Consider the following 12,748-nt stretch of genomic DNA (forward strand, 5'->3'; position numbering starts at 1 on the left):
GGTTTGCCAACCCAAGTCAATGGGGGGTCTGGGTATAAGGCCCTCTGCTTTCTTCAACAATGCAGCTATAGCCAAATTGGCTTTGAAAATAATTAAAGAACAAGATAACTGGTGGGCTCAAATAATGAGAAAAAGTATCTAAGGAATGCCTCTTTTTTCCAGGTCAGGAAGAAGCAGTCAAACTCTCTTGCCTGGAAAGGAGTACTGGATGCACGAGACCTCATTCTTAAAGGCATGAGATGGATCTTAGGCAATGGAAAATCAATCCACTTCTGGATATTCAATTGGGTGTTTGATCACCCCTTGCATATTTATGTTGCTAAAGACAAAAGGCACCTAATTAATTGGGATGAAACTATTGACAACTATATACAGGACAAGGCCTGGAATTAGGGTAAGCTCTCCCTCTTCTTTGATCATAACATCATTAATCAGATTACAAGTATTCCTATTTCTACAACTGAATAGGAAGATGACTTCATTTGGGGACCATCTTCAAATGGTCTCTTCACCATCAAATCAGCTACTTGGTTGCAACTTAATACACAAGAAAAGCACAATCAAATTGCTCTTATCAGCAAATTATGGAAACTGGATATCCAGCCAAAAATCAAACTCTTTGGTTGGCTACTGCTAAGAGGAAGATTGAAAACAAGAGATAGACTCTCTAAATTTAGAATGATAGATGACAACTCTTGCCCTATGTGTAATACTGACAATGAAACTGCAGACCATCTTTTTGGCTATTGTAGTTTTGCTGCAGAAGTATGGAGATTGACAGGTATGCCTGCAACTTTGAACTGGAATAAGGGATATCTCAAAGTCTTCCATGATTTGTTCCTTTCCCAACCTTTTAACAGTAGCATCTTTGCAAAAATAATCACCTCCTGTTGGAAAATCTGGAAAGCCAGAAATGATAAAGTGTTCAGAAATGCAAACCCAAACCCACAATCTGTGGTAGCAGCTTCTGCTGCGAATATGGGTAATGTCAGATCTACAGAGGGACAAGCAGAGAGAGTTTTTTCCCAAAACAAACAAACCAACATTAGGTGGACAGCTCCTTCTGCTTGTGCAGTTAAACTCAACTTTGATGGATCAGTAAATGGAACCTCTGCTGGTGGTGGTTTTGTTATATGTGATGTTCATGGAAGGCCCCTGGTAGCTGCCACTGAACAAGTTGGTACTACTACAGTTCCTTTAACAGAAGCTATTGCTCTACGTAACGGACTCGTCTGTGCTTTAGAACGAGGACACAACCGAGTTGAAGTTGAGGGCAACTCCAAACTTGTCATTGATGCTGTCAATAAAGTGATACACCCACCCTGGCGCTTACTCAAAATTATTCAAGATATCCAAGCCATTGCTACAAGTTTCAACTCAATTTCATTTCGACATATCTTCCGGGAAGAAAACTTTGTAGCAGATGCTATAGCTAATATAGGCCATAATTGTACTAGTAGAAATGTGTGGACAAATAGAGTACGTATGGAGGCTTCAAGAGCCTTAATGTTCGATTTTATAAACTCAGGATGCCAGAGAGGCTTCCATCTTTAATCTATAGTCTTTTCGTATCAAAAAAATGATATAGGATGAAGACTTGCAATTTTGAAAGTAGAGCTCATCGGAGATGGTAGTCAAGAATTGGACTCAAAGGCTCAAAGCCAGCACTTCAATTCACGATATTCAATTATGGGAAATTTGTCTTTTTTATATTGAGTGTGGCCCAATTGACGTAGAAAGCTACTTTATGCATGGTCTGGTCAAAGTTCCAGTTAAGCATCCGGTGGAGGGGAGCATCAAGAAGTAGCACTCGGGTTAGTACAGAAGTAGCACTCAAGTTAGTACAGAAGCAGCACTTAGCAAGGCAGAAGTGAGGGAGGACGCACTTTGAGTCAGTACAAACTCCACACCATGATCCGGCAAGAGTGTTGCTTTGTTAGGGGTTAGCTTTGTTCCTTTATTGTTTTCGGTCAACCTACTTTTGATCGACCTGGGGCGACACATTCTTTTGTCTCGGGTAGAGTTACACTTCCAGTCAATGTGTCATCGTCAATTTTCCGCGATTTCTTTAAGACAGAATCCAAATCGCCCAGTCACTCATATCCCTTGCTCCTTATCTTCATCGCTCACTGTTCTTTTCCTACGATTAGGGTTGTCCCTCCTCTTCAGGATGACAGAGGAACATGGCGTATCGAAAAAGAGAGAGCTCGTTTCGTTAGAATATGTAGCATATCTTTTATCTCATTGGTTGTCTTATAGTTTAGAGTATAATTTTGAATACACTTGAGTGATGCTTTGATGTCTGATTACTTTCATATTTTACAGGGTGATCTGGAAAAGAACTTTTTTGTAGAGAGATCTAAATAGGAAGCGAAATATGAGGACTACTTTAAGCCTCTCTAAAGTCAATTTTTGAATTGGCTTAAATGTGTTGTTTAATTTGGTTTCTGTCACTATTGTGCGCAGAGATATGAAATTCTTGCTGGAGGAGATGGACAACTTGTAGGAGAGTAGAACTCCTCTCTCAATATACAGTCACGTACAACTTGCATTCTTGCAAGACGAAATTCAAACCTAGTGAGGTACTAGACAAATACCCTCCAATGACCAAGTCAGTATAAATTCAAAGCAGTGGGATAGAGATAGAGAGTTGGTGCATTGTGCCTCCTTGTATAGGAGGTCATATGTTGGGGTAAGATGGTCTTTCCATTACCTAACCCTAGGTAGGTTACTAGTCTTTTCAATATAGGAAATAGAAATTGATTCTACTTTCTTTACTTAAGCAATTTGAGATTCACTCAAATACTACAAGCTTTTAATTGAGGCCAAATAGAGGCCCAACCCATCGATCTTCTCGAGATGCCCTTCGGGGTACTAATATTCCATCAGGATTTTCTTCCCTTCTCGGAGTAATGTATCCGAAACATACAGCATACGGGCCGTGCATCCCTCTTCGGGATTCCTCATAGGGATCCTTGCCTGGCATGAGCTTTCTCCTAGCCTATCAGTTCTTCGTGTATTGCTTCAGATTACCTTCTTCAGGTATATCTATCTCTCGAAATTATCCCATTTGTAAAATCCATGCTCCCACACAACCAACTAAATTCACTTGACTTTGTTCAGTGACTTCAGTCTTTAACGACTCTTGCACTGGATTTGAGAAATTGAGTACTCTGCTGATTTCTTTTGCTTTTAATTTATAATGCGCAGTGTTCATATCTATCTACTGTTATGGAATAACATGCTGTTGTCGTCCTGTGTAGCCCTACTATTCGAAACAAGATTATTCCTCATGCAGCATCGTGGTACAATTATGAAGAGGATTGTGCATGGCTTTATGAGCCTAATGAGTCTTTCCGGTACTGGTACTAACAAGAAAAAGGTGTAGACAGAAATATAATTTGCTGTCATTTGTTTATGGCAATCATGTTTTTATAGTTGCGAACCATTACTAATATACATCTAAGATGATTGTCAATCCAGAAACATCTCCCTCAAATTCCCCGAAATTTGAGTACATGCATGTTTATGAGTTCAAGTCCAAACCCAGACCAACCTCACCGTTCTTTCTAAGAAACCGCAGTCTTTACTGGCATATCATAAAACAACCATGCTGCCTCCACGAACCATGCAGTCCAAGTGATCACATTTAAGCACTTGCTGTGCTTCTCCAAGTTCGACATATTCAGAGTCTAGCAATCAGCAAGTCGAATAGTGTCACATTGAAATTGGCCCTATAATCTCTACCTGGAATTGTGGCTCATGGAGTGGTTTCCAAGTTTGAGATTACATAGCATAAGAACCATAACTTGAGCAAATCTGAAGAGAGGTTCTGAGCTTTGTTCTCCTATTGACTTTGTCCGCGTTTTTGTTATTCTCCTGAAACACTTTATATGTGTAAAAATTAATTGGCTTCCCGCCTCATTTAAAAAAAAAAAACTCATTTTTCCACTATTTAAATTCAAACGAAGTGCAAGGCTAAATTTAAGGTCCTCAAATCGCGAGATGGTAGTGGGAGATATTGAAGACAACTGTTTTCAACTCCAATAAATAAGCTTGATATTATGTGAATCACAAAGCCTGTGTCCAAGTATGGACTCTATCCGAATAGCCTTATCAATGCAGTGGATGGGAGGCTTACTCTTCGGAGAGATAAGTCTACTTTGTAATTTATCCGGTACATGAGCTTTAGTAGCTGCGGAATCGATCAACTCTATCCGGCACGCCTAGATTAGCTATTGAGGTACAGCCTTAACTATTTCACCTGAAAAGTGAGGATGAACATTGGATGTAGATCCAATGAGATTGATGTAATTTCCTGTGCTATCTAATGATAGATATGTCTTCTTCTGATGATAATTAAAAAAAAACAGTCAACTAATTTTATTCGTCCATTTTGATAAGAGTACTATCCGCAATCTTAAACCAGCTGACTGGTGCAGAATCTAATGGAGGATAGATGAAGAAACAGAAAGTATCAACTTCAACATACAGATTGACACCGAGTTGGAGATGAAATGACCCGACTAATAATAACTCAGGTGTCCAAGTGCTAATTCTTACTGAAATATACAATCACCTCTGTATCTCAAGTTTGTAGTTTACCTTCAGGGCTTCACTATATTCTGTTAGCTTTACTCAACCATTGGCAAGAGATTTATAGTGCAACGTATCGATCTCGTAAATACTGCCTACATGAGCAAGATTACTAGCAGCATGTATGACATCTTTCACTGGTACTTTCAGTTGTTGGGCAATATCCTCAGCTTTTGCTCCCGCATCCCTTGAACTGAAATAAGAGCTAGTTAAATAAATGGGGAACAGGAATGTATACATGAAAAAGTTGACATATATTCACTAAAAGAGAAGCAATTTACCAATAATACAATATCATACAACTATGTTCAGAGATGAGTACATCAATAATCTGCATGCCAAAGAATGTCGTAACTATGACAAATTTTTTGTTCCTCTTATATCCCACTGGCTGATTTTACACAACCCATAAAACCCTCTCATCCCTGCCTGGTGTCAAACCTTGCATGATACTGCAAGAAAGCTTACGCCATATCATTTTCAATCCAATGACTGAGTTACACTAGAGGGGAAGGCTCATCCCAGTCATTGCATACACTGAGGACTTGAAACACTTTCTTGCAAGATATACAAGAAGGCCTATGCCAAACAATTTTTTAATCCAGTCGCAGAGTTACAGAAGAGAAAACTTTCCCTTAAACCCCTTAACGTCCGTTGCCTAGATTCAAACTGAAGATTTGAAGACTTCCTTGTTTACAAGAAAGCCTATGAAATTAGGCCATGCATTATACAAGACGAGGTAATATAGGCAACTCAACCCAAAAAAAAAAAAAAAAAAAAACTCGAAAAATTGAGGATGGAGTATCAAAATAACAAGGATCACACCAAAAACAAAAAACAATAATTATTAAAAGCCTAAAACAAAGTTCCTCTTATTCTAAGAATTTAGCAGAGGATTTAATTATTGCCTCTGGTAATGACCTAGAATCAACTATCAAGTATAAACAGAAAGCTGTTGCGTGAGTTAGAACACATTAATTATTTAATTTATTTAACACTACACATGAACATTCTTTTTTGGCGGAGAACAAATATTACCAAAATCTTGTCAAAACTCAGCAACTTCCAAAACAATGGGACAAAGTGCATTTAACATATGATCCTACTATCATTACTACGCCTTTACCATTTCTCAACATAACATGGGTTCTTGAGGAAAAGCATATACGCAAACATCTCTCTTAGTTTAACAGATTAATAGAGAAGTAAACAATCTGATCCAGGGGATCTTTTCTTCACCCTGTCTTTAACTATCTTCTCATTGCCTGTCTAATTCTTGTTCAACCAATTGTCATTCTCATTTATTCAGGCTATATACATTGATGATTTTAATTTTTCTGTTATCACTTATTTTGTCCCAATAGAACGGGTGCTGTAGTTGTGAAAAAGATAATCAGCGCTGCCAAATTAAATGGGTTACTAGCAAAATAGCCATTAATCATGTTATAAAATAAAAACAGGCCATCTATAGCATGCTTAAAATCTTGTCCTCGATTGTCAACAAAGACCCATACAATGTAAATATTGGTTTCTTCATTATTGCTGGACAGAAGAACATGGTCTCATGTTCAACAATTAGATAAATACCCAAGTCCATGGTGACACATGACAATGAGACTGTTTTCCAGTAAGACAACACCTTGAGAATCTAGATTAACAGTCAGCTGAACATTGAGGCCGTTTTGCTAATTCACAGAAGTATTCTTATACATATAGATGATTGTTTGAAGGACATAGGTACTCACAGGTATAAAGGCTGGTTCAAAACTTGTAAGACCCTTTCTTCAATGCTCCTCTGTCCATAGAGGCTATGTTGTCCAGATACCTGAGGGACAAAATGAAGTGGATCAGTAAAGGAGACAAGAAGAAATACAACAGACTAAAGTCTCTAAATGAATCTGACCTGATTTGGTGGAATTGTCATATATGGCTGAGTTGTGACACCTACACCAACCTGTGGTTTCTGTCATCACAAGTGCAGAGGCAGACAAAAAAAGATTTAAAAAAACAAAAAACACAGCATAATGTTCCACATTGATGTATTCTTGTGTGCAGTAATAAGACACAATCACATTATAAGTAGTTAGACAAATACCAGTAACTTGCTGTTGAAGAAATGTACGTACATACACTCGATATAGTGGCTTGCAATCTCATTATAGTCATCCACAGGCCTGAAATTACACCAGCTTCATCAATGGTGAAATGTCAACATAAATTATACCAGATATTGTAATTTGGTCAGTGAACTGGAGTGCAGGAAGTCATCCAATGGTAATCCAACTATTACGAAGGACAAACAGTTCGATGACTTAATGAGTCATGTCAAAATATAACAACCAAAGCTATTGAAATAATGCTATTGTAGTGGTAAGCGGTATAACTAGGGCTGTTACCATTACTAAATGGCACTTAGGGACACTGGTTACATAGTATTCTCGCACATTAAAATAATCTTCTCTCCAAAAATGAAATTGACTGCTCCAAACTGTTGGCCCTTACTATTTTTGAAAAATAAAAATTCTTTTGCATAAGAACTTTGCTGTTACCTTTTTTGTCTTACACAACAATACCTGGGAAAAAAATATTGTATTTACAAAAGAACAAAGGACATAAATTGATCATCACATTGCAGGGGGTTTTTTGTTTCTAGGAAGGTAATATGAACAACACAGGGTAGACTTCAAATTCTAGCTACTGTACAGCCTTCCAATCAGAGAAAAACTCAAGATCGAATACACAAGTACAACCATGCAGATTAACAGAAGTCTTCCTTTCAACTGTACAAGAAACATCAAATCTCCTTTGAAGCTCCATTTCATAACAATAACTATTGATACACGTGAACTGTGATAGACTTTATTTGTTTTGAAGAGAAAGAAAAAATTTAGTGATCGCAATGAATGATGCAATACAAGTGGACAAGAGGTCCGCAACAGAGAAAAAACAGCAAACCCAGAAAGCTATACCAAATACAAGTAGTTAAGCTACAAAACACCCAAGTGACTGTAATCTTAGAGTTTGGCTGCCTTCCAGTCGAGCAAAATATAAGAAAGGAAAGCCTATCAATAAAACTGACTGTGATCTTAGATTTTGCCTGCCTTCCAAGCAAAATATAAGAAAGGCCTATTGATAAAAAGCCCATAAAGCTTAAAAACTTGGTCTATGCCAGCTCCTCCAATCCTGCAGCTCTAATCTTCAAAGATCTTCTATTTCTTTTCATCCAAACCACCCAAACCCAGAGAATTTTAGCCTTTTATCTTTTGCAAAAACCAAGATGTCGTGAACTTATTAGAGACAGAAACCCCACTGGTTCTCCCATCTCAATCCAGCCTCCATATACAGCTTCTCCCAGAACAGTAAGGCAACTTCACACAGCCAAAAAAAGAGGCACAAAGATACTACACTCAATCCAGCCTCCATGCACAACTTCTCCCACAAATGTGAGGCAACTTCAGACTGCTCAACATGACACACCAATGAGAAGAACTTGGCCTTCTTTGTTGAAGCATATGTCAGTTCTTAACCCTTCCATGCACCACATACCACCCTAAAGTCTTGATCTTGAGTGGAACCTGGGTATACCATAAAAAACTTGCAGACAAGAAAATGGATCTGAATCATCAGCAATCATAAATCTATAAAAAATATTTGACAAGATAAAGCTACAAAAGACTCCAGCTTCTGTCTCGTCAAATCCCACTTGGAGTCTTCCAATTTGACTCTTTCCTAAAACGCCAACAGCAAAGATAACTACCTTGCCTGTTCATCATTTGAGTTTCTTCTAGAAACAAAATCCCAGCTCAAGAGGAAAGGGATTGGAATGGCTAAACTATCTTATTCTGGACATAAGGAATCTTGATAATCTCCATATTCTAGGAAAATATTGGTTCAATGGTTGGCCCCCCATCAAGACTTCTTCCCAAAATCTCGCTTGTCCCTCGTTACCAAACACCAGCAGAAATCTTCTATTACAACTTTAGTTGCTTAACCAATAATATTCTCACCAAATTGTCTTAATTAAAGAGATCAGACACTACTTCCAAAAGGCAATAGGCAGTTGATGGTAAAAATCAGCAGTTGTATTTATGTCTCTCTTGCAAAAGGGTGTGAAACACTTCCTGATGTTGAATTCCAAGAACCAGCAAAGGTCTAGCTTGGAGTCTATGTTGTAGGTCTGGTCAACTGCGCAGCCACCGCTTTAGCTCATCTCTTGTCAATGACAAACCAAATTTTACCTCAAGAAGATACTAGATACCAGTTTTCTTGCTAGAGACTTTAATTGTTCATTTGCAATTTATTAAACCAATCATTGTACCTTCTGTCTGGTTTCAATAGATTTACTTGACTCATTACATTAATGCTTGAGGGACTATTTGTCTTAAAAATTTAATTGCTAAAAATGCTATGAACAATTTTCAAGTCTATAATCTCTCTCCAGTAGCAAATAAACATTACAGTAGTGACATTCATGAAGTCAAAAGAAAATAAATACAAACAATAACACAAGACAACTAACAAAAGCAAAGAAAATGCTAACAATAACCCAAAAGACAAAGAATTCACTATCACATTACCTTTACCCTGTGACTGAAAAACAAAGTTATTCCTCTCAAGTAGGAGCTATTGAATTGCGAAACAGAGAAATGTACCTAACAGAGAACACTTGTATGGTCTTCTTCCCCTGAAAGGTTTTCAAGCGCCCATGAACCCGAACGTACATTCCGTTCCTAATATTTGATATGAAGATGATGCAATAAATTAAGAATGTCAAGCAAAACATCTTGAAAAACGGAAGGAACACAACCTCAAATATGAATGCCTTTGCATCTAAACATAACTTGAAAATAAGAGAAGGAAAGTGATGCACATTATTGTTCGAATCAAAAACAAAGTTAGTTACTAGTTAATGTAAAGAGGGGACAATTGGTTAGCCAAGAAAGAAACGAACGAGATTCCTTCGATTTCGGCAGTGTCTATTTGCTCCTGACACCTACACACAAACAGACCAACTCCGAATAAACACAGAATCACGAAATTCAACAACAAGAGAAGATGAGTTGACAAAACTCACCATCGGTTGCATTCAACCCGGCCGGTCCCGTCATCAAGAGTGAAAGTAGCATCTGTACATCTTCCAACAAACTCCTGCACTGCTCCCACAAGCTTAACCTGAAACAAAACAAAACTCAGAAGCTTTTCGAAAATCCGAAAACCACCAAAAGCTTTTCGAAAAGGATAAAAAAAAATAATAATACTCACAGTGGACACATCGACGCCGTCAACAGAGAAATCGCTTTTACCATTTTCGCCGGCAATGGCGTCGCTGATCTGCTTAAGGGTTACTGGAAGCAGTGTCTGGACGTCACGATTCTGCGAGAGAATCAAGAAAGCGTTAAATACTATAGCCTAATTGAGGAATCGCATCTGAGAAATCAGAAACCACAGCCCCAATTGGTGGATTGAAAGCGTTTAGTGGATTATTACCTTGGAAGCAAAGAAAGAGTGTTCGGGGGTTGGGTTGGCGGCGGGGGGCATGAACCCACCGCCGTGGAAGGCGGCGCTTCCGTCGAATTGGCTCACGTTCATCGTTGTTTTATCTGATCTCTCTGAAACCCTAAGACCAGTGATTCGCCTCACTGTCTTCTATTTATTCTTTTACTAAAAACACTTTAGCCCTCTTTAATTTTTTCTTTTTTTCCTTTTTTCGTTCTTTTTTTTTTTTTTTTTAGCACAATAAAATTGGATTCCCGCGTCGTTTGTTTTAAATAAACATGAAAAATTCCCGCCACATTAAGTTTCAATGAACAAAAAAAAAAAAAGACCAACGTCTCCTCAGTCCTCAGAGCCAGAAGTGGTTCTTCTTCACCTTTCGGAGTTGAGTCTCCTCCTCTTTGGCTTCCGATGCCAAGTGGATTTTGTGTTATGGCTTTGTATGAGAGTTATTTTTTAGGAGATAGCTTTAAGAACAAAGCCATGCACATTGTGATCGACCTATAATTCAGGTGGAGGTAGCAGCTTGTCTGAATCTATTGGGTTAGATTGATAAATTTCTAGGTGGGATATATGCCCATTCCACTCAGAGAGTGTCACATCATCGAAAAGAACCCCAATAAATTTATGTTAATTCATGAGCATGCCCACATCATAAAAAATGGGCTCAATAGCATGCCACATTTTTTGTTCAAGGATGAAGAGAGGAATGAGCCTTTGTCCTTGCAAGTTGCAACTGTGGCTCACTCAACTTGGCTGTGTCTTTGTAGTGTCGTTATGCCTTTAAGTCCCAAAACAGAATGCTCCACTTGCAAAGGAAGCTTCTTTGCACCACGAGGTGAAGTTATATAGTTGATTTTCTTGATAAGTTTAATGACATATTTGATAATCTCCCTCGATCGATCATTCAATTTCGGATGATGTTCTAATAACACAATAATCAATATCAAACAACAATTAGCTCTGCTTAAGCCTGAGATACACCTGTTTTTTATGAGGGTCTTGATGCTATCTCGGGCTCTGCTCAAACAGATGTGTCTAGGACTTGAGCATATAGTTAATTGTTGTTTCATAAACTTGACCAACATTATTCATTATTAAGTTGACAGACCCGGTACTTAATTAACTCGCTAAACAATTTGGAATCATGTTATGACAGCCATGAATAGATCAAGTAGATGGTGCTAGCTCAAAAATTGGGTTCATGGAATCGAAGGAAGCATGGCAATTTTCTCTTGTCGATATCTCATGCATTCAAAACTTAACTATAAAATTATTCTAAATCGAGCAACATGTCACAAAAATGATGTAGCGTATGTTCTCGAGTAGCGTGAAACATACAACAAAATTGAGCCAGGGAATACATATGTCATATATATAATGAGATAATCCATAGGCAATAAATGGTTTTATTTAAACAGGTACATATAAAGAACTTGTAAAATAACCATATACATGCTCACAACATATGCACACAATCATAAAAGGGATTAAGGCTTACCTTCAGCAATTACTGGCATGGATTCCATCTTATGCAACTGCAAACACGAACACTGAATATAGCCTTCTGTTACTTACCAACTTGCTTCTCAATGGACAGAACAATATGCAAAACGTCGGTAGTAATCAGGGACCAATTCATCTGTATATATAGGTGACTTAAACCTCAAGAAGCTTCCCATTAAAGCTATCCATATCGGTTTAGGTTTCCTAGTTAGATTCTTAATGTAACACTTCATTGTAATCTTTCTTGCAGACTAAGAATAGGATTACTTACCTTAATGAATAGATACACTGCTTCATTAAGTTACAAGTATTGATTTACTGTTTGTATCCATGTTAAACTAGGATTGATATTAAGCTAATCATCAATTACTTTATGATGATATGTGTTATGTCCATATTTGATCTTACAATCTCCCCCTTGGACTCACACATATCATGCTCGATGATTTGCACCAGAGAACATCAAAACCTACTTAACTTACTGAAGTGCGCGCCAGATAACAAACTTAAATCGAAAATCCATTCCAACATGGTCAGATCACAGTTACTTATGCAGAGCAAGAAACAGTATACATTTTAACAAAAATGCAGAGTTTCAAAACCACAAACACAAGCTCCTGCAATCCACATATGTCAAACCAGAAGTGATACAATATATGTTAATGTGTATCAACAAGTAAACATATATTAGGTCCTACTTTATGTTTCTAAAACCAAAAACTCAAGAAAATTTACTGAACACTGATGGCTTAAAATTATTGCTTGAACCTCAACATCATGCTATACATGATTTAAGCCATCTGATAGCAAGTATAACTTTAAACACAAAATCGATAATTTTCAGAACATTCAACAAAAACTGCAGTAATAACCAAAATCTGAAAATACCTCAAAATTTATTAATAATAAAATCTGTCATTACAAACAAGTTGTGATAAACAAAATAAAAGATCACAACTAAAACACAAGAACTCAAAAAACCTTAGAATTTTAAATGCTCCAACTGGACTAACTCTCTACTGAACCTAAGCATCTAAATTAGCTAAAATTCCAATGCTTGCTGTATGTTTCTGGAATGCTGCTACTGACAATGCCTTGGTGAAAGGATCTGCTAGCTGTGAATTTGTGTCAATACTCAAAACAGCTATTTCAC

General features: G+C 37.6%; 1 protein-coding gene across 1 annotated transcript; it reads right to left on the minus strand.

Annotated features, from left to right (window-relative positions):
- Nucleotides 1-4,362: 4,362 nt before the first annotated feature.
- On the minus strand, nt 4,363-10,247 carry LOC112196412 (replication protein A 32 kDa subunit B). Its single transcript, XM_024336763.2, has 9 exons — nt 10,084-10,247; nt 9,859-9,969; nt 9,671-9,768; nt 9,548-9,589; nt 9,249-9,326; nt 6,692-6,770; nt 6,500-6,559; nt 6,342-6,421; nt 4,363-4,789 (listed from the first exon to the last, which is right to left on the minus strand). The coding sequence occupies exons 1-9, from the start codon at nt 10,183-10,185 to the stop codon at nt 4,639-4,641; spliced, it is 801 nt and encodes a 266-aa protein (XP_024192531.1). The 5' UTR covers nt 10,186-10,247; the 3' UTR covers nt 4,363-4,638.
- Nucleotides 10,248-12,748: the final 2,501 nt, after the last annotated feature.

This window comes from Rosa chinensis, chromosome 4, assembly GCF_002994745.2.
Source record: "Rosa chinensis cultivar Old Blush chromosome 4, RchiOBHm-V2, whole genome shotgun sequence".
Lineage (NCBI taxonomy): Eukaryota > Viridiplantae > Streptophyta > Magnoliopsida > Rosales > Rosaceae > Rosa > Rosa chinensis.